The sequence below is a fragment of the Archocentrus centrarchus genome, chromosome 11 (genome assembly GCF_007364275.1).
Source record: "Archocentrus centrarchus isolate MPI-CPG fArcCen1 chromosome 11, fArcCen1, whole genome shotgun sequence".
Taxonomy (NCBI): domain Eukaryota; kingdom Metazoa; phylum Chordata; class Actinopteri; order Cichliformes; family Cichlidae; genus Archocentrus; species Archocentrus centrarchus.
This window is the reverse complement of record NC_044356.1, coordinates 22,283,723-22,311,319: the sequence shown is the minus strand read 5'-3', so window position 1 is coordinate 22,311,319 and position 27,597 is coordinate 22,283,723. Positions and strand designations below refer to the sequence as shown.

General features: G+C 41.9%; 2 protein-coding genes across 4 annotated transcripts in view; one reads left to right on the top strand and one right to left on the bottom strand.

Moving 5' to 3' along the window:
- Positions 1-42: 42 nt before the first annotated feature.
- Positions 43-25,695, bottom strand: tax1bp1a (Tax1 (human T-cell leukemia virus type I) binding protein 1a). The gene is made up of 17 exons (XM_030740585.1): positions 25,540-25,695; positions 22,682-22,896; positions 19,193-19,295; positions 18,163-18,353; positions 17,699-17,854; positions 13,119-13,267; positions 12,612-12,702; positions 12,313-12,498; positions 11,933-12,184; positions 11,393-11,584; positions 11,210-11,282; positions 9,302-9,822; positions 6,981-7,067; positions 4,917-5,103; positions 4,476-4,684; positions 3,688-3,770; positions 43-1,455 (listed from the first exon to the last, which is right to left on the bottom strand). Exons 2-17 carry the CDS (start codon positions 22,868-22,870, stop codon positions 1,245-1,247), a joined length of 2,880 nt encoding a protein of 959 aa, XP_030596445.1. The 5' UTR covers positions 22,871-22,896; positions 25,540-25,695; the 3' UTR covers positions 43-1,244.
- hibadha (3-hydroxyisobutyrate dehydrogenase a) overlaps positions 25,595-27,597 on the top strand; it is a 23,377-nt gene continuing 21,374 nt past the window's right edge. For 2 of the 3 annotated variants that reach the window (XM_030740588.1, XM_030740586.1), the window contains exon 1: positions 26,086-26,231. In XM_030740588.1, the coding sequence (XP_030596448.1) occupies positions 26,162-26,231 (70 nt within the window). In that variant the 5' untranslated portion in view covers positions 26,086-26,161. Of the gene's footprint in view, positions 25,766-26,085; positions 26,232-27,597 lie in introns of those variants that run through there. The other variant, XM_030740587.1, reaches the window with a different exon arrangement.

Sequence of the window (27,597 nt, the reverse complement as noted above, 5' to 3'; positions counted from 1 at the left end):
TTCAGCCCAGAAATGAAGAGCAAAGCATCAGAATGCATTTAGACAAGCTGACTTTATTCATAAAGATCTTTGCAGCACACACTGAAACCATTCTCACATGAAAAGGGCTGCGTCGGACACATGATGTACATACACAGACTTGTCTTGTGAATAGTGGGCGTGTGCGTTTATTTATTTATTTATTTTTTAAAAGCCTGATTACAACACAGAATGATTTAATAAACAAGCAGAAACGAAGCCCCGTGAAGACACACATAAATGACATTCAGTCATGAGGGCTAACAGACTGTGACCCCCCCCCCCCCCGCACAGTTGTGACTTTAAAACATGAAAATACATAAAAGCATAACCCCATGTCCGGAAACCTGTTTGCCTAAAACGAGGTTCGTTATCTCCTAAGCCCAGCTTCGTACGCCCGACCTAAGATCAGAAAGTGCACGCCAGGAAGTAAAACATCATTGGTCCTGTCTTCATTTAAATATGACGGAGGTAACAATGAGGGGAGGCAGGTTCACGACATAATTCACAGGTATCGCCACAATTTATACTTATTTTCATTTATGTACAGTACATTCAGAATAAAGCCTTATTTAGTGCAGATACATGAAAATGTAGTGCTGTTTTTGTTTAAAACCATCTCATACGTACAATATTTCATCTCCAGCACACAGTTCTTCACTTTTATGTACACACACAGGCAACTCTTTTAAGATGTCACATATTCCTATGCACTCTGCATTTCTATGCTCATCTCTTGCGTTTTACAAAGTGTCATACTCTGTGGACAAATAAAGGACGATTCACTGCCTTGGATGATTTCTCACTTAGTGTATGCATGTTCAGAGAAGTTAAAGATGCTTTCCCTCGGAGTCCCAGTTCAGCCTCCTTCCACAAGCTTTGCGGCTGTGAATTGTTTTGGAACACAATATATATATTTGTGCATTTAATCCCTTGGAGGAAGAAAAGATGATCCAAAACCAAAGGATTGTGGCACTATTCCTGAATGTTAATGATTGTGAAAGCTACCCTAGAAAAACCGAAATAGCTTGGAGGACTAGCAGCCTCAATACAAACTCTGCTTCCTTTCAGAAGTAGACTACATTCTCTTAAACTTTCTGGTTGCAAAAAAAAAAAAAAAAAAGTGCAAATGATTGTATGTTAACAACAAAAATCAACTGAACTCCAGTCAAAATGATCTAATAGCTGACGACACACATTTACCCATACAGTATGCCGGGACCCCTTCATTCGATTTGCTCAAAGTTGAGCACGTGGCCGTCAAAGTGCGTGAGGACGTGCCTCTCGAAGAGCTGCTGCTGACAGTTGAGGGGGAATTGCTCAGAGCACACGGGGCACACCTTCCAGTGGCTCTCGACGTGCTGCTCGAAGCTGCGCTGCTCAAAGTGCGGCGGGAAGATCACTTCGCACAGCGGGCAGCGCTTGTGAACGTCACTACTGTGGAAGTGGACCAAGGGGTGGGGTGGGGGAGTGATGGATGTACAAGAGGGATAAAAAAGAAGTCTGAGTTTTTGTGTGGATCATGAAGTGATGATGTAGCCGTCAGTGGAATACAGTCATGAGCATGAGATATGTGTCATGCAATATCAGTGGCTCTATAACATGAGTCTCTATGGTTTTGAAGATGAAATACAGTGTGCGCTGACATCCTAAAGGTTCAGGCCTCTGTTGCACAACAGACCAGATTGTGACTAACTAATGAAAGCCAGAAACGCGTGCCTCTTGAAGAGCAGCTCTTGAGTCACTTGCAATAAGCAACTGTGTTACCCCCCCTGCAGGGTAATTATTGGCTCGCTGAGCTATTCTTCCCGTAAGGGTAGAAAAAGATGAATGATTTTGTCTTCAAGTGATCCTGTGTTCATGAGGAATACAGTGTTGTAAAAAGGACCTCCCTCCCCTTCCTGATGTCTTAGTTTTTTCACATTTGTCACACTTACATGTTTCAGATCATCAAACAATTAGTGTCCTCAGTTCCCAAACGCTTATTGAGTATTGTTAAAAGGAAAGGTGAAGTAACACAGTGGTAAACATGCCCCTGTCCCAACTTTTTTGGAATGTGTCGCAGGCCTCAAATTCAAATTGAGTTAATATTTGCAAAAAAAAAAAAAAACCAATAAAGTTTATCTGTTTGAACATTAAATATTTTGTCTTTGAAGTGTATTCAATTGAATATAGGTTGAAAAAGATTTGCAAATCATCATATTCTGTTTTTATTTATGTTTTACACAACGTCCCAACTTCATTGGAATTGGGATTGTAGACAACGATAACCAGAGTAAAAGATTTCTAAGGCTTTGGGACTGCAGGGAACCACAGTGAGAGCCATTATCCACAAATAGAGAAAACCTGGAACAGTGGTGAACCTTCCCAGAAGCGGCCGGCCTACCAAAATTACTGCAAGAGCTCATCAACAACTCATCCAGGAGCTCACAAAAGAACTCAGAACAACACCTAAAGAACTGCAGGTCTCATTTGCCTCAGTTAAGGTCATTCATGAGTCAATAATGTGAAGGAGACGGGGTAAAAATGGCATCCATGGAAGAGTTCCATGGAGAAAACCACTGCTGACCAAAAAGAACACAAAGACTCACATTTTCCAAAAAAAAAACATCCTTACAATCCCCAAGACTTTTGGGAAAATATTCTGTGGACTGACGAGACAAAAGTTGAAATTTTTGGAAGGTTTGAGTCCTGTTACATCTGGAGTAAAACTAACAGCATTTTATGAAAAGAACATCACAGCATGAGTCAAACATGGTGGTGTTAGTGAGATGGTCTGGAGCTGCCTTGCTATTTCAGGACCTGGAAGACTTGCCGTAATGGAACCATGAATTCCTCTCTCTATGAGAACATTCTGCAGGAGAAAGTACGACCATGAATTTGTGCCCTGAAGCTCCAGCGCGCTTGTGTTATGCAGCAAGTCCACCTCTGATTGTCTCAGAACCCCCCCCCCCCCCAAAAAAAAACAATTTGGAGGGGCCTAGTCAAAGTCTGGGTTAAATCCAACTGACATGCTTTGGCATGACCTTAAACTGGCTGTTCATACTCAAAAACGCTCCAATATGACTGAATTAAAACTATTCTGCAAAGAAGAGTGGGCCAAAATTCCTCCACAGTGATGTGAAAGGCTCACTGCCAGTTACTGCAAATGCTTGACTGCAGTTCTTGCTGCCAAGGGCAGCACAGCCAGTTATTAGGTTTAAGGGGCAGTTACTTTTTCACACATGGCCAGGTAGGTTTGGATAGCCCGTAATAAATAAAATCATCATTTAAAAATGCATTTTGTATTTACTCTGGTTATCTTTGTCTAATATTAAAATTTGTCTGATGATTTGAAACATTTAAGTGTGAAAAATATGCAAAAAAAAAAAAAAACCCTAAGAAATCAGGAAGGGGTCAAATACTTTTTCACAACAATGTAACTCTCTGTTGTTATATATACAGTAGGCGGTATGCACAGGGATCAAAATGAAACGGTCTTATTTGGAGCAGTTTAAGTGACAGAAAATGAATCAACAGTATCATCAGTGAGTCATCAGATAATCAGTAAGTCATTTTTCAAGCAAAAACATCTGCTGGTTTCCAATATGATGAATCCCAACAAACCAGCTGTCTTGGCAAATGTTTTTATTGATGCTTTTGTGTTTTGTTTGAAAATGAACGCTCTACCTGGAATCAAAGCAGAAGCTGCTTCTTGTTTCACTGCGTCTGTTGGGCTGATGATCACAGGACTGCTGAGCCCCCTCACACACCTTTGACACACACACACACACACACACACACACACACACACACACACACAATGATGAATAATTATGAATATTTTCTCACAGATCTGTATACATTAATGAACACGACCTCTAAAGACAATTACAAAAAAAAGGAGCATGACTAAAAGCAACTGAAGCATGTGTAGGTAAACTGTGTGTACCTGTGTTTCTATTACATGATAGTAAACTAAGACACTGCATCATCTGACAGTCGGTTACTCATCTTGTGTCTGTCCCTATGCAAAACCTCCTCTAATTAATCTCCCCCAGCTCTTGTTAGTTTCATCTCTCTTGAGTTCTGAAGGACTGACATTATTTAGAGCTTCATGCAAATGAGTTAAAAGCTTCGTCTTTTAAGGGCAAGCTGTATATGCCTTCGTTTAGTGAGGGAGAAGCCCTCCAGAGACAGAGAGAGGTGAAATACAGGCGGGATTATCATGGCATAACTGCAATGACTGCAAAACAAAAAGCTGCAGTCACAGTCACAGTGATTTAAAATATCCTTACAAAGTTATGCAGTAAGGTCAGTTAATGCTGTGATCAATCATGGTTTTGTATCAATTCATATATGCATTATTTATATATAATAACGATTATATATATAAAATTCCAACTAACGTTATCATGTTTTCCAGATTTGAGCCATTAACACTGACATTATATGCATTACTACGCCCTGCTACTTACATTTTGGGGCTCCTCTGGTGGAAGCTCGAGGCTCTCGGGGGGACTTGTGCTGCGGGAAGGTTGGATGCAGACCACCTCTCGATCCCAGCCCGGTGCTGCCGGACCCGGGCTAGATGGTGTGATCGGAGGTGCGCAGGGAGGGGTGCAGGATGGAGCCTCAGGTGGGGGGCGGGACATGTGCTCAGGAGACAGCGCAACATCCACCCGATCTAAAAGAAACAAGTAACACTGAAGGAACTCTGAGAAGCATCCTTCATTACATGGGTGATGGATTATTTTATATATATTTCGTGAAAACTTCACCTCCATACACCTCAAACCATGTGGATGCTGTCATGAAAAAGGTTTGTTTTTCCCTAATAGCCTACAAACACATTAAAGCATTACTGTAGCAGCAGGGACACAGAGTATGAAAAAATGATTATAGTTTTTTGACCTGACCTCTTGTGGTGTCAGTGGAGTAGGGATTGCCATACTGCAGCTCAGCAGGCCTCTGCGGCACCAGTGGCGGAGGGGAGGGATCCTGGGGGTAGGGCAGGGGGTAGCGCAGCACCATCGGCTGCCGGACCTCAGCACCCTGAACTGCAACCTCCTGCTCCCTCTGCCTGGAGACAAAATGCTGCAACTGCTACAGAAGAGATGGGAGAGAGCTTTATACTTTACATTTTACTGTCCCACCCCATTTAAAAAGTGCTGGATATGCTCCTGATGCTATAAGCACAAAACCACAGTCATTATGAGTTTTATAAGTAATTCAGTTAACATTTCAAAAGCACCTTTTCACAGTTGGAGCCACAAGATGAGTAAGTGCTTTCAGCTTAAGAGTTAAGTTTCCCTCTACATTGTTTCTGCCCTTTGTGATTATATCTGAAGCAAGCGCATTAGTACCCTACTCATTACTGTAATGGGTGTCAGACTCTGGCTCCCTCTGCTCTGGCTTTGCTGAGAGAAGCACTCACCCTCTCCCTTTTTGTACCTCCTTCCTTACTCTCTCTATTCCTCCCTGATCTCCTCTCTTGATGACTTCATTAGCGCGTTGCTATCAGGTTTAACATTTAAACCAGGGTTGGGAAGGTGAAACAGACACGTTGTGTGGCATTTGCACCATCTAATGGCACTGTACCAGTGAGCGAAAGAAGCAAGTATAGATGTATTAATTAGAGGGGAATGGGGAGTGTTGAGTAGGGAAGAAAAAGCTATAGAAATGGTTCATACACGATACTGGTATGGACTTCAGCTCAAAGTCTACATTGTCTAAGTAAGTGGTTTTGACTGTAAGTAAGAACTATGTTAAGAGTGAAATTTCTATAACCTTAAGTTGCATTCATTGTTGAAATCTGCAGATTCATAGATACATTTATGTACAACTGATGCCTGCTTAGAAATCAGATTGTGCACAAGTTTCTGGAGGGCTTAGGAACTACGTATCGAAGGAGTACATTATAATTTTCAATGTTTCTGAGACAAATATTAGCTGTGAAAGCTGTTTTTTTCCTCCCTGCTTGTCACAAATGCATTTGCTCCTTTGGCTGTAAAACACGTTACAGCAGTTTTCACAAATTCCTGGGCTGGCCAAACACTGTCAGTGCATATCAATAACACTGAAAGACTCACTATAAACAGAAAAAAAACCCCGTTGCCAGCTTAGCAATATGAAGGCTATGAATGCAGAAACAATATTTAAACATAAAGTTGTCTAGTCCCTTGACACGGACTAGCAGTTTAATGCAGGTCAATAGTTTCTCTGCACAGCAGAGGAAAACATGAATGAAACTGCTGAGATGCTGTTAAAGCAACAATGTTGACCCCAGATGTATCTGGGGTCAACACACCAAGTTTGTGCTGGAGAAATTGTGGCTCTACGGTGCCCAATCATACGCACATTTTTGACTGTGAAACTTTTGGGATGAGGTATATAAGGCCATAAACCAGATTTTTCAGGAGGTCATACCAAAGGATGTAACAGTCGCAGTACTTGGTATTATACCTGCAGGTGTGCAAGGACGAGCTAAATCATATCTTTTAAATATCCTTTTTACAGCTGCCCTGAAATGTATCACAATTAGGTGGAGGCAATTAGAACCACCCTCCTATAATGTCTGGGTTCAAAAAGTAAGGGAATTGTACCAAATGGAAAAGATAACATATTTATTAAGACTTCAAAAATCTGTTTTTAGCCTACGGTGGGGGTCAGCAGAAGCCCTACTCATGTAAAGGTCCAGTGAGATGGAATTTTGGTTTACGTTGCCTATTTTTTTTCTTCCTCTCTCCTTCCCCTTCTTTCTAGTATTGTATGATGCTAAACCCACATAAAACTGTTAAATGTTATGCTAAGATGTTTAATTGTTGAAAGATTCTACATTATTAACATGTATGTGAATTGTTGCTGATGCTGCTGTGTAACCGCTCTGTTAAAAATTAATAAAAAATTTTAAGTTAATAAAAAAAAAAAAGCAACAACGTTGCATTGAAATCAATGAGAGAGCAATGGTGGTGTTTCTTTACCTCCTGTAGTTGTTCTTTGTCTCTGAGCGCCTGGGCGAGGTTGCGTTTCAGTTCGGTGACCTCACTGGCTCTTTCTGCCATTTGGACCTAATGAGATAGATATAGAAAATCAATTCACAGCACAGTGCATCCCAACACTTTTTCTCACTTTAAACCAGGATCTGGACTACTCTTTGCTCACCATTTACTCTTACATTTAAAAATTTGGGTTTAAATTGTTGTCAGCATGTAGAGAGGAGGTCAGGTGAGAGGTACAATAGTGAGTGTCATCTATAAAACACAGTGGAGGCTCTGTCATGGTTTAGGGCTGCATTTCAGCCAGAGGTGTTGGGGATCTTGTCAAAACTGATGGAATTATGAATGCAGAAAAATAGCATCAGATTTTGATCCACCATGCTTCTGACTGGCAACGGCTTCATTCTTCAGCATGACAGTGATCCCAAACACACTGCCAATGCAGTAAAAGTAAGCTCATTAGATTTGTACAAACTCTGTTTCGATTTATCTTTGCATGTGGTTCAATAAATTGTTGCATCTATTTCCCATTTTCCTTGGATCAAGACTTTTGCGTAGCACTGACATTTTAGGCAACAGTTGTTCGACTATCTTTTGCTAAGTTACATTTTCAATTAGCAATTTTTTGTTCTTTTTTTCATCATCTACTGCATGCATTTCTTCCCATTTCTACTGCTTAAACATCAGTTTTTGTTTAATGTAAACTTTCCTGCTCAAACCTCTGATTTCTTTAATTGTGAGCCATTTCTATTACTGCAGTAGTAGAAAACTACACAAGATGACCATGATCAATCAGGATTTTCTGTTCCAATATAACCAATTAACTAATCAGAGTAGCAATCAAACTAACTGTTTCAGTTTGAAAATAATAAATGAAATGATTAGATTCACTCAGTTGATAGACGGACACATCTCACCGTGTTTGGTATAGAATAACCTCTTTTTGTTGCTTTTATTTTGTGCCAACTGATGTAGACCAAAAAGTCTTCAGACATACAGGTAAGCAAGTGAAAATATTTGGTTTTAATTTTACCTGGTGCAGCGTCAGATGTGTGGGTCTTACTATAAAACACGTAACATAATGTAAAGCTGAAGCGGACCAGGGGATCGTAGTAAATCTCTTACCCTCTAACAGAACCGACCCTGTGGGATAGTTTACATGGCCCGTTGCCTGTCTTCTCTAATTTCACCCCATTTCAAAGGTTCCAGATTCCCTCCCTTCCCATGGTTTCTCTTTCTGCTTCATGTCCATCTGTCTGTGCCAATTTCTTCACTCTTAAATTGTGCTCTCTTCTTATGCTTCCCCCCTTGTTCTCTTTCATCTCCTTTTGTCCTCTCCTGCTCGTTCTTTCTATCATAAATTTACGGCACGGCATTAGAGGGTTAAGTTCAGGTGAAAGGAGTCTGCAGCAGTGTGCACCCCCCCTCCCACTTCAGTCTATTCCTCTCCCTCTCTCCTTCCTCTGGGTGGCTGATGTAAACAGCCGTAAAGCATGGCGTTCTGCGGCTGCCTCGCCTGTCAGTCTCCGGGGCCATTAAGAGCAGCTCGGGACCTAGGGCGCTCGCCCCAGACAGGAGGCTCTATCAAAGTCGAGGGAAAACCGTATTTACAGCACCGATAAACACACACTCACTCATGGAGATTAAATGCTAGTTTGTACTTTAGTGGAGGTTCACATTCAAAATGGTCTATTGAATCACACACACACACACACACACACACACACCACACACGCTGGCTCATCTGTTGGAAGATATGGTCCATACTGTAAGTACTGGGGCATTTAGACCTTTGTTGTGCTTCAGGCTCTGTAGTTCAGAAAATTTTACTTGAATGAATTTAATTAAAGTATTTGTGCGTGGTACAGCCCTTTTAACAGACTGTGTCCAAACTGAAAGGGAACACTCTGCTGCTACATGCTTCTTGGGCAGCTGTGTTTTATTTTAATGATAGATGACGCACAAAAGAGCATTATCTAATTTGACAATCAAAGGAGTACAGTGGTGGCCATGCAAGTGAAGAAGATAAAAAAAAAAAAAAAATCTGACACAATTATGACAAAAAATGACTGTGAATTGAAGCCTTCATTTTCAGTAATTTCTTGCCTGATGCGTTTCTTTTAAAGCAAATTTTAGGACAGTTTTGTTTTATTGATGTTGTATAAAACCAATTTTTCGGAAACACTAGTTTGAACCCTGTCAAACTGTGAAAAGGTTGTCATATCTGTCTGTCAGGACAACATCCTCACAACCACATTCTCCCTGAGCTTTAAGCCATCTTAGGGTTACGTCTGCTTGTGTCTTACTCTGAATCGCCCCTCCTCGTCGGCCAGTCGTTGTTTGAGTGTCTCGTTGATTGCGCACTGCTCCCTCCATTTCTCCTCCATCATTGCCAGCTCTTCCTCCACTGAGCGAGTCTGCTCCTTCTCTGCTTCTCCCAAGCGACTCCCTTCCACATCCAGCGGCCCCTGCTCCTCCACATCATCCCTCTCTTCTTCTACATTCAGTGCCCTTTCCACCTCGCCGTTCTCCTCAGTGCCCAGCCTCTCGTTCTCCACCTCCCCCCAGCTTGCCATCCTCAGGCTCTCCTCCGGCAGGCTCTCCGTCCTCTCCTCTTTTTCATTCTCGTTGTCTTCTTCCCTATCATCCTTTTGTTTCGATTCTCTTTCAGCCTTCGCCTCAGCTTTCTCCTTCAGCACGTTCTCCATCTTCTGTTCCTCCTTTTCTGTGTACACATGGGCATCAGCATATGTGGCTTCCCTGTTGCTGACTTCTGGGGTGATTGTCATCTCAGCAGCTTCTTGTAGGACTGCAGCAGCTATATTTCCTGTAAAAATACAAAATTAGCCAATTGGACATCCCCTGCTTTGCTTCAGGTACAAGTTAATTATGCCTATTTCAGTGTAATCAGTTTTAATTTTCTGTAAAGCTGAAAGCCTTTTCAATATGCTGTGAACAGGGAAATGTCAAATGATGGCATGTACTGCAGTTCAGGTCACTGGTGTTGGGCTGAAAACTGTGGGCTCTTTCACTGAGACCCTGTAGAAAAAACTGCAGCAGCACAAGTGCAAAGGTACAATTGGGATTTTTAGGAACCAAGCTATGTTATTGCACTTATTTATATAAATAGGACAGGGTTGTGCGCCGGGGTGGCTCAGTGGTTGAGGGGGCAACCATATTCATATACCGCGTAGCGGTGCGGGCGGCGCAGGTTCGAGTCCCGACCTGTTGCCGATTTCTTGTGTCTTCCCCTGTATCTCTCCTCCTGATTTCCTGTCACTCTCTACTGCTAATAAAGCCGCTGTGGCCAAAAAAAAAATACAGGGTTCATTTGCAGAGATGTGTAAAACTGTAAAAAAACAATTGTAAATATATGTATTTAAACAATAATAACATGCATGTGTCTGCTTTTTGCAGATGATGTAGTTCTGTAGACTTTATCCAGCCATGGCCTCTGGCTTGCAATGGGGCAGTTTGCAGCCGAATGTGAAGTGGATGGTATAATAATTAGCACCTCCAAGTCTGAGGCCACTGTTCTCAGCTGGAAAAGTGTGGCGTGCTCACTCTGGGTTGGGAATGAGTTGTTATCAGGGAGATATCGGAGTCTTGTCTATGAGTGGGGGTGGAACGGGAGACTGACAGACAGACAGACTGGTGCATTATCAGCAGTGATGTGGATGCTGTATCGATCTTTTGTGGTAAAGAGACAGCTGAGTGTGAAAGCTGTCAACTTACTGGGTGATCTATGTTCCTACCCTCACTTATGGTCATGAGCTTAGGATAGTGACCAAATCAATGAGATTGCAAATACAGGTGGCACATTGAGTTTCCTCTGAAGGGTGGCTGGGCTCTCCCCTAGAGACAGGGTAAGGAGCTCAGTCATTCAGGAGGGTCTCAGAGTAGAGCTGCTGCTCCTCCACATCGAACGGAGCCAGCTGAAGAGGATCAGGCATCCGACTAGGACACCTCCTGGGTACCACCTTGGTGAGGTGTTTAGGACATGTCCCACCAGGAGGAGGACCGTGGGCAGACCGAGGACATGCTAGAGAGATTGCTTCTCTTGGCTGACTTGGGAACACATCAGGGTCCATCTGGAAGAGCTGTAGTAGGTGGTCGAGGACAGGAAGGTACGGGCGGGCTGCTTCCACAACCTAGACCTGGATAAGTGGCAAAGACAGATGGATGGAATATATCCTTTAATTGAATGCATGTACCTCCTGTAGGCGACTCGGGACTAGGGGTCAGTGGCTCCTGTGTCGTCTCAGTAGATGCATTTCTCTTTGGCTCCTGCAAAGATACAAACAGCAACAAAAAACAATTTTCATTGCTTTAGACATTTGTTGAACTGAATGTAATATTTCTTTTCAGCCTGATGAGTATTGCTAAACATTACTGACCCCTTGGGACTCTGCTGTGTTCAGTTTGGCCACCTGCCTGCGGAGGCGCTGACACTCCCGGTACTTCTCCTTATAGTGCTCAGCAGCCATGTGCAGACGCAGCTTCAGTTCCTCCACTTCCCTCTGCAGCTCGGCCTCTGCCTCTGACACCACAATCATGCTGGGTGTCACATCCCCATTAGTCCCAACACCCTGAACATGTCAAGTGAAAAAAACAAAACAGTATTTGTGAATTTTTAACTCTGTTTTGTAAACAAAAAACAGACTTTAGAGCAGCATATGCTGAGCCACGAGAGATTTGTAATCTAATACAGTTAAAACTGTTCACTGATAAATTTTAAATGAACAGGAAAAAAGTTTACAATGGTAAACAGCTCAAATTTCTCCTGCTTAAACTGGTTTTCCTCCCCACTCTTATATAAAAGATTTCCACCTAAATAAAACTGAAAAGTGTGAAAATTCCTTTCCATGTTTAGTTGGCGAATTCCCTCAGTTTGGGCTTAAACACAGAGACAGATATTAAGGAAGCTGACCACTGACCACTTCCTTCTGTGCAGTGCTCCTCATGCGGTCTAGCTGGCTCTCCATGCGTTGGCACTCGGCCTGGGCATCAGCTAGACTGGCACGGAGCTTGTCGGCCTCTAAGCGGGCGCGGTAAAGCTCAGTCATCGTGTGGTCGCGAGTGCTGGCTGAGTCACGCAGCTCCGAGGCTAGCAGAGAGGCCTGCTGACGGGACGCCTGGAGCTGCTCCTCAGCCTGACGGAGCTGCTCACGCACACGGGCCAGCTCTGCCTAAAGACACAAAGAAGAATCTTAAATATAGTGCAACAGGGTCTAACCCTGTGATTAGTGGACACCTGTGTTTACATTTTGACCACTATTTAAGTGCTGGCAGCAATAATATGAACAAGCACTGTTACTTTGTCAGCTTTGTGCGCCAGCAGCTCTTTCTCCAGGCTATCTCGCTGGGCAACGCAGGCCCTGAGCCTGTCCAGTTCCTCCTGGAACTGAGCGATGGTCACCTCCCGGTTTAGCTCCACCGCCTTCAACATCTGAAGCTCTGCACTCAGCTTAGTGTTCTCCAGCTCTGTGCTGCGCAGGTGGGCCTACACATGTGGCAAAACATGTGGAACAGAATGGGTCAAGTCAGAATGCAGACAGAAACACACACTTGGTTGGTTTAAAAAAAAAAAACAGTTGATGTGAGACACTTCCTCACCTTATAAAGATCTCTCTCATCCTTCTCATTCTTCAGCTGGCTCTCCAGACTGTCTCTCTCTGCTGTCAGCTTCTTTAAGCGATCACGCAGACTGAAACATTTATTAAAAATAACTGCTTTAGTGATTTCCAGCTTGTGTGTCATATTACAAATCTCAAGTTTTTCCTACAAAAAGCTCTTTAATAACTGTTTAATAATTAAGCGGACACCCTAAACAGGCCTTAATGAGGATACTACTTATGGGTACAATGTGTGTGTGTATTTGAAATTATCAAATGGGAGCCATCATATGCCAGCGAAATATGTTAAAGCTAGGCTGACATATTTCCATGCAACATCTGGCACAATTTTGTATGCATGTTTAAACCTGGGAAGTAAACATGCATGCAAAACTATTCTACACATATTCCACATCTGCGAGGCTGATGCTAGGCTCACTTAGATTTATGTCAACAGTATGTCTTTAATTAGATGATTGACGGTTACATGTTGCCATTCTTCACTCACCAGTCCAGCTCCGTCTCCTTTTGCAGCCCCCTCTGGGTGACTCCCAGCAGGTCCTCCTCTAGCTGGCGTACCCGGTCTGTAGCTTCTGTCAGCCTTCGCCTTACCTCCTCCCTCTCTTCTGAAAGGCCCTGCGAAGAGCGCAGCAGCTCCTGTGGGCCAGAGAGGCAGCTGTACATCACACTGGCAGGCACTTCAGTCACTCTCAGTGGCTGAAGAGCTGAAGTTTATAAGATCCTCATGATTAATAACATGATAAGATTTCATTTAAGGCTGAACAGACATGTGCCTACATTGCTGTACATTTTCTTTACATACTATATTTGTACAAAAAAAAGAGGTTATCATTTATATTTCATAGATAGCTTTTTTATGTATAGTGTGGTCAGAAATTTACATACAATCATCATGGACATGAATGTCATGGTCATTTTGAGCTTTCAATTATTTCTTTGAGAACTGGTTGAGCAGTTTGAATTTATTTTGAATGTGTCACCACTTTGCCAAGGTCTGGAAGAAGACCCAAACTGTCAACCGCAGCTGTCCATCCATGCACACACTCACCCACATGGCAACAGTGAGAAAGAAAAACTCCCCTACTAAATATTTTTGCTACTCCAGGGCTTAGAGTGAGTTAGCCTTTGGATTTTTTAAATGCCATTCTAAATAAAAGTTTTGACTTTTAAAGTGAAGACAAAAAAACCCTCTGTTACTTAATGTTAGGAATATTAATTGCTTGGTTTGTGGGTTGGTTACCATCAAACATTAAATCAAGCGCATCCTTGTCAGCATTCACAGTAAGTAAATGAGAGATGCAGTACCTCACCCTCAGATGGGAACCTGAGGGCGAGGTACTGCTAACTGTCCTTCAGATGGGAAGTTAACCAAATATTAGTGGGGGTGTATGTATACTTTTGACCTTGTGTGGATTAGAGAAAATCAAAAATAAACTCAAACTTCTGCACCTGATTCTTGTTTTTTTTTTAACTCATTCATTATGCTGTGCAATCGTTCCACCCTGGAAAAAGAAGAGTTTAAAGAAATAATTAAAGCCTAAAATTACCATGACATTCATGCCCATGAGCATATGTAAACTTCGGACCACAACTGTATTTAATTATTTATTTCTGTTCTCTACTTCTTTAGCATATTTCTCGTACAGCTGTAACTTGTGAATTCCCCTCTGGGGATCTATAAAGCTTTATCTTATCACTCATAAATAACCGGTTACAAGTTATGACTCATTAAATCTTTTGTTGGACACAAAGCACGGAGTCAGTCTGGAGTTATCAAAAATGCTCAGTAGCACTCTGTGGTAAAAGCACAAAACAATTTACTGCTATCAAACAGCAGATCATATAAGGTTCGTCTTCTCCATGTGGTGTGGCTGCAGAGGAAATGCCCTGTTTGAACTTGCTGTGAATCAGCAGTGAACGACATTAAATCATGCAGAGCTAATATTGATTGTGACAGGACAACATGCCTGTGCACACACCCTTATTTTATTTTGTTGCATGAGCACACACTCATTCTCTCTCTCTCTCTCACAACGGTTAGAAAGCACAGACGCACAGCTACAGTACATAGTCAAGGACATATAGAGACAGCACAGAATACAGAGTGCACATGCACACTCATACTCAGGCCTGTCTCCCTCTGGGCTTGGCTCTGCATAGATTACTGTATGATTTTTACGGCTGGCGTTTGGGAAGCACTTTAGCAGCGCATAAAGACCTTATAAAAAGCGCAGTCGTAAAATTAGCAGCCACAAAATATGTACTTATGCTTTCACGTTAAAGAACTCAAAGGATATTTTCATCAGCGAGCCACGAGCTAACGCACCTACTGTAAATGCTTTACAAATGACACACACACCCCTACTCACACAGGTCGTATATCTGCAGATGGACATGCCTGTTGAATGAAAAGCAACATGGTAATAACAGAGCGTGTGTGTATAATTTATGGCGATTTTGTCCTTCATAAAAAAAAAAAAAAAAAAAAAAAGGAAAAAAGGAAAAAGGGAAAAAAAGAAGTAGTGAAACAGACTAACTCAAAACAGCCTGCCCTCACTGTGGACCTACATCAGGAAGCTGCACTAGGGGGCGATAAGAGACTGGCTTCAAGCTCACAAAACTTGGCAAGTTTCTAGGTTTCACTTCTCTCTGCCAACTCCCCTCTCCTACTTTTATTGAACTTGCTTGAAGTGAATGCTTTTGGGCGTGTGTGCCAAGCTACTGCTTATCAAATGAGCATCTCGTAAAATACTAAAATGTGACTCATCTTGGTGAGTGAGTGAACGAAGAAGGTGTGAGGGACAAAGCAGATTGAATGAGTGTGGAGGGTTACCGATTTTTTTTCTTTCCTTTATTCATTCTGACAGATGTTTCTAAACTTTTTTTTTAAAACTGGGATTAAAATTGTATTTTCTTGTCATGCCAATTAAGCAACTCTAAGAGGAGGGGAAAAAAAAAAGGGAAAAATAAAAAAAGGGAGGGGGAAGAAAATAAGCAAGTGAGAAAGCAGTGGCCACTGAATCGCGTGACTGAGTGGTGTTTGTCCCTGAGGCTGGGCAGGGCTCTTTTTTTCAGACAGGCGGTTTTGTGGACTACCCTCCTCTCATTCCACACACAGACTAAAAGGGTTTGCAAGCGGGTGGCATAATGAGCGTGTTTGTGTTTGTGTGCGTGCGTGCTCGTGCATGTGTGAATGCACATTAGAGGGGCCCTGTCGTGTAGGATCTAAATGCGAATGTGACCGTGAAAGAGAAGAGGGGGTGGGGGGCAGATTGTGCATGCGCATGCACGTGTGTGTGTGTGTTTGCGTGTGTGTGTTTGACGTCATGTTTGTTCATTCTGTGGTTGCGATGGCATCGTCCCTGACGCCAGATGCCCAAGAAAAACTGTGTCCCAATTCCGTTCTGGCCCACTGAGTCAGGTCGTTAAAGCAGGAGACACACACACACACACACACACACACACACACACACACACACACACACACACACACACACACACACACAGAACAGCTCTTTGTGTGTCCCTCAAACATGGAAACAGATTATACACGAATTCAGCCCTTTGAAGTTTTCAGACCTATGATCACTGGTGAGGAACTGGCTCCATGCACACGTGCAAACAGTGGCTGTCCATCCATGTACACACTCACCTGTATACAACCATGCACTTAAATACAACTACACACAAGAACAAACACACTCAAACTGTCTTAACTCTCTTCAGTCTCAAAGTTCAATTCAATTTTAATTTATATAGAGCCAAATCACAACAGTCATCTCAAGGTGCTTTATATTGTAAGGTAAAGACCCTGTAACAATTACAAAGAACACCCAAGAGTCAAAATGACCCCCTATGAGCAAGCACTTGGTGACAGAGGGAAGGAAAAACTCCCTTTTAACAGGGAGAACCAGGCTCAGGGAGGGGCAGTCATCTGCCACGACTGGTCGGGGCTGAGGGGAGAGAGACAGGACAAAAGACACACTGTGGAGGAGAGACAGAGATTACTAATAACTAATGATTAAATTAATAAGAACTAGTGATTAAATGAGAAGTGGGGCATAAACAGAGTAAAAAGAGGTGAATGAAAATAAATACTCGGTGCGTTATGGGAACCCCCGCAGCAGCCTAGGTCTATAGCAGCATAACTAAGGGAAGGTTCAGGGTCACCTGATCCAGCTCTAACTATAAGCTTGAGCAAAAAGGAGAGTTTTAGGCTTAATCTTAAAAACAGAGAGGGTGTCTGTCTCCCGAATCCAAACTAGGAGCTGATTCCACAGAAAAGGAGCCTGAAAGCTGAAGGCTCTGCCTCCCATTCTACTCTTAAGTATCCTAGGAACCATTGTTGCACAAATACCCTTATCATTTTTATTTATTTAATCCATGTATGAACATTTGAACTCTATCGAGTCTTCCTAAATATTGTTGTTACTACAGGGCTTAGGGTGAGTTAGACTTTGGATTTTCTAAATGCCATTCTAAATAAAAGTTTTGACTTTTAAAGTGAAGACAAAAAGACCTCTGTTACTTAATGTTAGGAATATTAATTGCTTGGTTTGTGGGTTGGTCACCATCGAGCATTAAAACAAGTGCATCCTTGTCAGCATTCACAACGAGTAAATGAGAGATGCAGGCTAATCCAAACTTGCTGACGTAGGCCTGTCATGTCAGAACTAGATAAAAACCCATGGGCTATTTTAAATCAGGGAACATTGCTCAGTGTTCCAAATTTAACTGCAATGTCAAAACAAAAGAAATAAAACTATTATTTATTTTTAGATTCATTAATTGGGATGGAGTGATACTTACTACAAACCCCATTCACAATTTATTATATACCAAACCACCTTGTCTAACATTCATAGACACACTCACACTATGCATTGGGGGCAACTCGGAGTTCAATATCTTGACATACACACTGGAGGAGCTGGGGATCGTACCGCCCACCTTCCAATTAGTACACGACCCGCTCGACCTCCTGAGCCACAGCCCCCCATACAGGTCCCTCCCCCTACCCTCCGTGGGAACCTGCACTATTTCAGAACTTTGCCCGCTCTCTCTAACCTGGTTATGTGTCCGCAGCAGGCAGCATGTCTCCCTCTCCTGCTCCCTTTCCCTGGCCAGTCGCTTCTGCTCCTCCTGCAGCTGTTGCTTCTCCTCCTGCAGGAGACGCATGGCCTTGAGTAGTTCCCTGCGTTCCTGCTGTGCTTCCTCCACACGCTACCAGGCAGAAGGAGAAGCAGAAAAAAAAAATTCAAATTGCCTTGATTTAAATGTGATGAACTCATTAAAGCTTTTGGTTTTTAAGTCAAAGTATTTGGTCACTTTTATCCTCTGGTCTTGGGCCAGTCAGCATCAAGACACAAGAAAATGTTTGTGAGTTGTGTCATTAATATGTAATATATTGCATGATGGATACACATTTTATTACATTTTCCACTCACAGGCCGCTGTATTGTGACTCAAAAAAAAAAAAAAAATTAAGGGAAAAAAAAATAAAGCAAACGCCTTTATTTTGTGTGTTCTACCTCTAGCAGGCCAGTCTTGGTGGTGACGACCAGTATGTCTGAGTTGCTGTCATCCTCAGTGACGGCCAGCAGCTCCTCGGTGGGCGTGGCTGATCTGAACTGGAAGGGCGTGCTGGCTCCTCTGATATCACCAGCGTGAGTGACATAACAGAACTGGTAAAACTCCCCATCAGATTTAGGAACGTAATAACCTACACAGGAAAGAAATCAGAGTGGAGGGGGGGGGAGAATAAATTCTCACTTTGTTTTTAATTGACTTAAATATGAATATGAAGTAGGAACAAAATTGAGCTAATCGAATGGCATGTAAGGGGAGGGACGTTGTGTTTTTCCTTATTATCTTTCATACGTACATTGTTATATTCTTCTGCGCCAAAAAACATTAGGAGCTGCATGAATCACGCAAAGCTACTCCTGTATAGACCAAGAATAAAATATATAGCTGGAAATGAACACGAGTCTTTTTATAGAGTGAACTTGCTCAAAACAACTCCAGATTATCTGTATTTTTATCAACCCAAATATCCATCTATCTGTTCCCCTTCAAAGTGAAGAGAAGACAGTCCTTTCACTTAGAACAGTGGTGAGAAGATTTATGTAGAAAACATTATATATTCTAGTTTGAAGCAGCCCAAAGTTACACTCAACACTAACTGAAGTAAGTTATTGAAGTGTGAGCCCTGGTCCTCTAGGGCAGTAGGGGAGTAAGTGCAGAATATCCAGCAGCCAACCGGTTTTACTGACTCCTGACACACCACAGCACGCTCTCATATTTTCACTGTGTAATATCTGACCGTTCCAGGCCCAGTAAAACCAGTTTGCAGGCCCTCAACTGTCTGTGTCTGTGTGTGGTTTGAGAGGTGCTCAGGTCCCAGGCCTCCGTTTGCGGTCGTGTTCCCTTATTAAATAAAAGTGCTGGTTTTTTATATGCACCGTAAAATGGAGGAGTAACTTTGGAGTATCCTGGGTTTGTATAGCGGTTTAAATAGTGCATAAGTATGTGTGTGTGTGTGTGTGTGTGTGTGTGTACCTTGAAACACCACAGCCCTGTGCACAGTACTTCCCGGTTCATAGTTTTCAGGCATAGGAGACCAAACAAAAGTGTAGTAATCTCTGGCTGTGCTCCAACCCACCTGAGGAAACATTGCAAACAAAAATTAAAATCCCAGTTTTAAAAAAAAAGAATAGAAGTGCACGAGTGGATGGTGTGTTACATTTAAAATCATGCTGAAAAAGCACAGATTTCCAACAAACACATGTTAATCATTAGATCTGATTTGAAAAGATGCTTGATGAAGCATTTTGGAAGACTACATCCAATGTTCAAAGCAAGAATGGAAACATTTAAACCCCCCCTCATTTCTCCACACACCTCCTCCCCCTTCTCTCCTTCCCCTCAGTTCCTGCCCCTTTTGGACCCACAAAAAGAGGGGCAGCAAAGGTGTGAGAAAAGGGCGGGAGGGCATGGGTGGCCTGCACACATGCGTGGGCTCCTGGGGCTGGCCCACATGGAAATGAGGCAAAAAAAAAAGGGGGTAGTGGTGTGGGGGGTGGGTAAGAATAAGGTGAAAATTTTACAGAAAATGGCAAGGGAAATGTAATTCTCTGGATTTCATGTGTTGTTAGGTGACAGATGATGAAAGGGCATCGTGCCCATCATAACTCAGGTACTGCGCCGTAAATCTGTTGCACACAGCTGCGCACGCACACCATCTTGGCCGCTCGTGCACACACATACCTCGCTGTACCTTACACACGTGATGCGTGTTTGTAACATTATATAACTACGCTTCAGCTGCTGAGATCTCAACCACTTATGGAGCTGGGGGGACGTTTTAGAACAAAAACAAAGGAGAAAAAGCGGCGTGAGAGCCGCATAGTAACCAAAGAATATATTACACTTACAGTAGATGGTTAATTAAGCAATGCGTGATGATTTTTTTTTTTAATGAGCCAGTTTTTGAAACTATTTCAGTAGTTAAATATTCAGATAAATAACTTTTAAATTATTAAATCATTAAATGACTTTTAAATACAAAAAACAAAGCACAGAAGCTTTAGGTGAGAACAGTAAATCAACCGAGCTACTCAAAACATTTGTCACTTTCAGATTTGATAATGTTGTTGCCTGATACATAATTGCGGTGTGTGCTGCATCAATCCATTACGCAGCATATAATGCTGCTCCAAACAAATGGTAATTGTCAACGTGAAAACTTGCTGCCAAGAACATTCCTTCCACCTCCACACAGTGGGGCTGCGATGGGACTCCCGCCAGGTTTGTTCATGTGGTCATGTGTATTTGCTTAAGAGAGAAAAGACATAAATAATTTTGCTAATTGCAGAGTGAAGTTGACTGACACTTGGTTAGGTATGGTGTGGCATTCCAACACATGAATGTTGTTATAAAATAATCACAGGCAAAGCAGCTATCAATCATTCAGCCAAGGTGTGAGGGAACAGCATGATGACACTTTAATTATACGCTCACACAACGGGTTTCTCCCTGCCGACCCAACGAACATGCCACAACCGAAAACCTCCACGGGGCTTTTCAGAGAGCTGTGTGTGTGTGTGTGTGTGTGTGTGTGTGTGTGTGTGTCTGCGTCTGAGTCAAACATCAAACTAAACCAGGCTGTCAGTAGCCAAAGAGAACAAATATGTTCAAATGTTTTTCAGTGATGCAGAGAAAAGAAAGACAAATAACGGAGCAAGCTCGATGTTAATGGACACTGTTGGTCTTTACTGTGTATACAGTTTGCTCCTTGTGATAACTATTTCAATGCAGCACCATCTACAAACCCATTTGTTATACCAGCGTCCTTATTATGGACTATGAATATTTCCGGCCACTAGGGGGTGTCTGTACACAACTCAACCGAGCCTGCCTGCACCACCTGAGTCATCCTCCTAGCAAGTCAGCTTTATTGCTCAGTCTCTCTGGCTTTCAGGTAACGCCTATAGATGTGAAAGGTAAGAGGAAGGAAATATTCTCTTCCTGAGTCATCTGCAACAGTTTTGCCTCTAGGACTCACAGCACAGGCCAGCACTTTTTTTGTGTGTGTGTTCAACAGTGAGATCAAGATGTTCAAGAAAAAAGTCAAATGTAAACAGTCATTTTAAGAATTCACCAGCCTGTCAAGTTTCTGCCTTACATCTTCTGAATACCCAAAGAAAAACATGCAGGGGAAGTCTGATAAGGCATACCTCTGCCAGAGGTTCAACGCTCCCTCTGTGCCATGCATGACTTAAGTTTCTGGATCAAGAAAAATATTTAGATCGAGACTAGTTTCTGATATTTTCTTTAGAACATCAAGACAATGTCTCCGTATTTGATATGTATTTGTGAAGATATTATATGAAATGTCCAATTCTGCTCACAACGATACAGAATCCTTTGATAAAAAATTTCTGGATCCAGCTCTTGATTGACTCCAAAAGTTAATTACCTCTATGTTGGTCCAAGCCCCACCTCTGGTAAAGATTTTCATGCAGGAGGTAAAACTCATTCAGGTGATTACCAATGGCATACGATTATTTCCCTCTGTGACTAAAATGACCGTTTATAAAAGCACATTAAAATAATGAGAATAAGAATAAATTATCATTATCTGAAAGGGTTAAATATTCTTGTAATAGACAGTGCACAGTGATACTCCAAAGATCTCTGTGAACACACACAAAAGACAGACGTATACGTCAGAGGGATTAAAGAAGCATGGTCTGCTTGCTCCCTGGCATGAAGCTCTAACCATCAAACAGGTTTCATTAGCACGGATTACAATAATTACATTTTCCAATCGACTTTTTTCCAAATAAACCCGGCGTCTTTATTCCTTTTTAATTGAGCTGGTGGATTTGAAGTCAGTTCTTAAACAACGATAAAATGTTTGTCTTGTGACTTTACGAGACATTAAGTTTCCTCGTTCACATTTCCTGTTAATTACGTGTGAGATTTGATGGCCCTGATAAAAGGACGGAGCACAGGGGGATGCTGCTCAGCAGGAAGTAGAGAAAAGGCTGATGGAAAGAGATGGTGAGCGAACATGTGAGGGCGGGGGGTGGGGGTCCTAATAGGAATCAGAATGGTTCATAAAGAGCACCAAATGATTGCCTCGAACCCTCCAGTGAGACCTACTGTAACCAGCCCACCATGTACACTCTTCCTCCTTCTGCACGTAGGGCAACCACACCAAAGCTTGCGGTGAGGTTTTAGGCATGTAGTGAAGAGCCGAGCCATTAGCATCAAGGCAGATGTACACGTTAATGTGCCAAGTGCAAACCTATGGCCAATTAATAAAACGCTAACACATAATCCATCTCAAAAACACTCGTATAATGGGCGGGAAATTGTTTTATTTACTAAGTATGTCTCTGTAACACAAATGATTCCTATTATTTGAACGTCTGGTTTTAACTGATTATGCCTGACTCTGTCTTTGAAGCATTTTCTGAGTAACAGCAGCTGCAGAGTGAGTGTGTGTGTGTGTGTGTGTGTGTGTGTGTGTGCGTGTTGTACCTTGAAAATGCCCACCCAGTCTTTGGGGTGGGGAGTTATGTAAGGGGTCAGGGTGTATCGACACTCCAAGGGTGCCTGGGGCAGGAAACTCTTTCCCACATTCTGGAAAATAACATGGGCAAAGTTGGACGTTTCCATCATGCTAACACTGCTGCCTGGCGATGAGTCCACCACCTGGAATGATGACATTGTTTCCTGTTGGTCACTTCATTTGTCTAGAAATGAGAAAAAAAAAGTGTTGGACAGAAATAAATATTGAGTAAAAAAAAAGGATCAAAACACTCATTTCAGACATACAGATAAAGGACATGTTTTTTTTTTAATTACAGTAATAAATAGGGATGTGACTCAAAAACTGGTACAAAATGATGAAGTCTATTAATCATATGCTTCTAAGTATCTTTATTCACTGCTGGCATATTTTTCTGACAGCTGCACATTGCAAAAGAATGGCGTGCCATAAAGCTACATGCCTGTGTAGCTTTTGCACTCCAGAGTTACACGTAAGCCTTTTGTTGACACTGTGTTCAGACTTGATGATGCATTGATGATTGATAAAGCAGTTGCACTGACACTAAAGATCTGTGTAGACCTAATTTTTTTTCGCCCGCTCATAAACCTGATGACAAATATACCATGTTTACCCTCTGTACCTAAAACAGGTCAAAGTATACACAAGTGTATCTCCAACAGAGCAAAGCAGCAGGCAGTCGTGTTAAATGATTTATGCCATTTGTGATATCTACAGCAAACTGGAGAATTCTGTTCTACAACTTTAAGCTGCTCAGGCACTAAGTGTACTATGCTAATATAGATCCAAGCCTGTGCCTAATGGATTCTGTCACTGCACTGCTACAGTGTGGCATGCTTGAGTTTACTTGTCAGTCAATTCACTAATAAAAAAATATTATGCCAGCTGTGAAAAATCACTTTGTAATCTTTCTTCTGCAGCTCTGGAGGAATTCTGTAATTTCAGGTTTGCTGATGACATGGTGAGACCATAGCAGTGACAGTCTAAAGAAAGGTAATTATTTTTAGTCTATAATAGTGAGTGCATTAACATTTGCTTTTCAGTGCCTTAAACATGTTAGAATACACATTCACTGGCCACTTTATTAGTTATTAGCTAGCACTGGGTTGGACCCCCTTTTACTGGAAACATTTCTCACAGATTTTAGTCCATACGGACATGACATCACACAGTTGCTGCACATTTGTTGGATGCACATCCATGATGTAAATCTCCCATTCCACCACATCCCAAAGGTGCTCTCTTGGACTGAGATCTGGTGACTGTGGAGGCCATTTGACTACACTGAACTCATTGTCATGTTCAGCTGGAACATGGCTGGAAGCAATCATCAGAAGATGGGTATGCTGTGGTCATAAAGGGACGAACATGGCCAGCAACAATACTCAGGTAGGCTGTGGTATTTATATAATGCTCAGTTGGTGCTAATGAGCCAAAAGTGTGCTGAGAAAATATTCCCCACACCATTCCACCACCAGCAGCCTGAACTGTTCATACAAGGCAGGATGGAGCCCTGCTTTCATGTTTTTTACCCCAAATTCTGACCCTAGCATGTGATTGTTGCAGAGGAAGTATGGTCATTAGAACAGATTCTGATCTTCTATTGTCCAATTTTACTGATACTGTGTGAATGGCACCTGGTGTGGTCTTCTGCTGCTGTAATCCATCTGCATCAAGGTTTGAAGTGCTGTGCACAAATATGCTCTTCTGTATACCTTGATTGTAATAAGTGGTTATATGCGTTACTGTTGTCTTTATATCACCTTAAAGCAGTCTAGCCACTCTTCTCTGACATATATCATCTACAAGGCATTTTCACCCAGAGAACCTCCACTCACTGGATATTTTCTCCTTTTTTCCGTAAACCCTGGAGAAGGCTGTGGAGGAAAATCCTAGTAGATCAACAGGAAAACTCAGACCAGCTTGTCTGGCACAAACAATAAAAAGAGTCACTTAAATCATCTTTGGTCTCCATTCTGATGCTCAGTTTCAACTTCAGCGGGTCGCCTTGTCCACATCTACATACATAAATCCAATGAGTTGCTGCCATATGAAAGGCTGACTAGATATTTGTGTAAGCCAACTGTTGAAAAGATATAATTAATAAAGTGGCTGTGAGTGTATATCTGTATTAAATATCTATGAGGCAACTATTTAAAGACATTCAATGCAGCACTGCACTGCTGAATAACTAGGCTGCTGAATATAATGTAAATATAATGTCTTACACCTCGTTGACACAGTTAAAGAGTGTGTAACTCACAGTGTCACCGATTACCAAGAAACCGCCCCTCCACTGTGATAAAGTACCTTAGAGCAAGGCAGCTGACTTTACACTGCACAATCAGAGCTATTGTTGGGGTTCAACAATGATGCAGCTGCTTTCCATCACGGTCACCAATCATCTCTCCGTGACTGCGAAGGAAGCTAAAACGACAAACCCTAAATCCCCGCATTTCCTCAACATCCAACCCTGGACTGGTAAAGAGAAATGAGTGTGCAAATATCTAAGTAATCACAGCTGATGCTCGATTCAGCTAAACAGCTAACGTACAACGTCTGATTACTGATCTACTTCCGACCAAAACACGGTGAAGGTGGCAAAGGTAGAGCAGAGCCGTGTGAAACGAGCTTAGCTAGCCTGGTGTTAATCTTATTTGAGGCGGCTAAGGAGCTAATATTAGCTCGTGAACAGGCCATGTCCTGTCAAGTCACCAGCTAGCTAAACATTACTAGTCGGACAGCTAGCTGGTTGGCTGACTGGCTGAGAAAGCAGACCAAAAAATTTTTTTACACACGTTAATTTAGCCTTAATTTAAAAGGGTACCCTTTTCATTGGATTTCCACTTGCAAAAGAGAGTAAATTTCAGCCGGCCGGGCCGATGTTTTCGCCAGTCTCCTCGTTGTTGACAAAGCTCTGGCGATGATGCGTCTCTCGCTTCCTGAAAGAGAAAATGATGCTGGACTTCCGGGATGCTGAGCAGTACCAGTGATGCTGTAAATATGAGGGGGGAGGACCAGAGGGCTCTGAGCAATTTTTTTTATTTACTCGGGTGACTTAAATCACTTTAATTATTATCTTCGTTTATCTCACTGTAAAGAAAAATCTAATCTGACTTAACACAATAACTGTTGAGATCTTTTACCATCTCAAACAACGTGACATTCGTTTCCAAACAGAAGACAGACTGCCCATTTAAATCTCGTTGTTTAACTTAACGATTTTACGTTTTGTTAGGTTAGAGTGAAGGCAGTAAATGATAGTAAAGGCTAAAGGGGGGCATTTATCAGCAAAAGCACAGGATATCCCTCCTTTGCCTCGTTCTCATTGGCTTTGCAAACTTACCCACTGTTGCGATTGGTGGAAAATGTAGTCAATCATAAGCCTTCGGCGTAGCTTTCATGCGCTGACAGCTGTCACCGTACGCTGAGGTCACGGGGAACGAAGTATGGCTTCGCTGTTCAGAGGGTCTCGATATGTATGGTTAAGGTGGAATAAACATGTCGACTTTGCCTTCGGTAACGTATTCGCTTATGTTGATGGTTTTTTCCCCCCCGCGCTGTTTCATTCATTTAAGAATGTGTGTGCGCAGGTAAATTCAAGTGGAATATTCCTCTACTTGTTAGCTAGCTCGTTAGCGCTCTGAAGAAAGTGTGAATACTTACCCGTGCGAGTTAGGATTTGCAATCTGGGCAGTGTCACCAAGTTGGACATCACTGTGCGCAACGAAGACGAACATCCTGAAACAGCAATGGCACGAAAAGCTAATTTCAGACCTCAGAATGAATACGCGATATGGTAGATTTAGATGGTTCATAGTACCCGGCTTTATTTTCCAAACACAAATCTGCACAACACAAAAACTATCGGACTTGGCATTGATTGCATCGCTGTCGCCAACACACACACCCAGTGTCTCCCACAGTGCAGGACAAGACTAGGTTGTATTTATTTGTGAATTAAGTACAGTGAATATTCATTTGAATGAGTTCAGTGTAGGTTTACTCTTAAGTTTAGAAGTTAACCCAACAGCCGCTTCAAGTGACCTGACATCTTTGTAAGCATATTAAGTTTCTAGAAATGAAGTTAAAAGTTATTCACGTTGATAAATCGATAGGTGTACTGGCATGCTCCGATTAATGGACTAATAAGTGTACAAAAAACAAACAATAAGTCATTTAATCACTTTGTGCAAAACATTTCCTGATTTCACCCTCTCTCATGTTATATGTTTCTAAATTAAATACAGGTTTAGAAATTTGTCATGTGTTTTGTTGTATTATATCAGCTGAGTATGCTACCTGAGAAAGCAGGGTGCCATTTAGTTTGATTAAAAAAAAAAAAAAAAAAAAAAAAAGGAATACCTAAGAACACACTTATAAAAAAGTGCATTAAGTGTAAGTATTCTCGTCTTATTAAAATTCAGGTATTATACTAAGAATTCATGAAGCAATACAAAATAATAGAATAAAAATAAATATACTGCAGAAATAACCAAATATAAGATCCTCTTTTTGCCCTTTAAACATCTATTGTAATAGTTTGATGTATTTAAAAAATATGTGGTGATTTAGACAAACTTAATTCCTATCTGGGGCTTTTGGTGCAGTGGGAAATGGTGTTTTTCAAGACAGAGTGCTAAAGCTGCATAAACCATTTTTTTTTTTTTTTTTTACTGCTCAGATTCGTTACAATACTCCTCCTTTTTTTAGATGTCAGTGTGTCATTAGCACAAAACTTATTCATTGCACCTGTCGTTTTAGTCCAGTGTTGGAGAATACTACGTAATCATAAAGTAAAAGCTTTACTGAGAGATAAGAGAAGTTTGGTCTCTTGAATGTGGTGAATTTAAGCTAAGGTCTTTTGTTTGTGCTTCTCCATCCT

Excerpts from the sequence above, each read along its gene's own strand:
- tax1bp1a (XM_030740585.1), bottom strand. The coding sequence starts at position 22,870 with ATGTCATCATTCCAGGTGGTGGACTCATCGCCAGGCAGCAGTGTTAGC. Across the intron at positions 12,499-12,611 it reads ATGAGAGAGATCTTTATAAG|GCCCACCTGCGCAGCACAGA; the intron begins GTGAGGAAGTGT and ends CCACATGTGTAG. Across the intron at positions 9,823-11,209 it reads TCCCGAGTCGCCTACAGGAG|GAAATATAGCTGCTGCAGTC; the intron begins GTACATGCATTC and ends GTATTTTTACAG.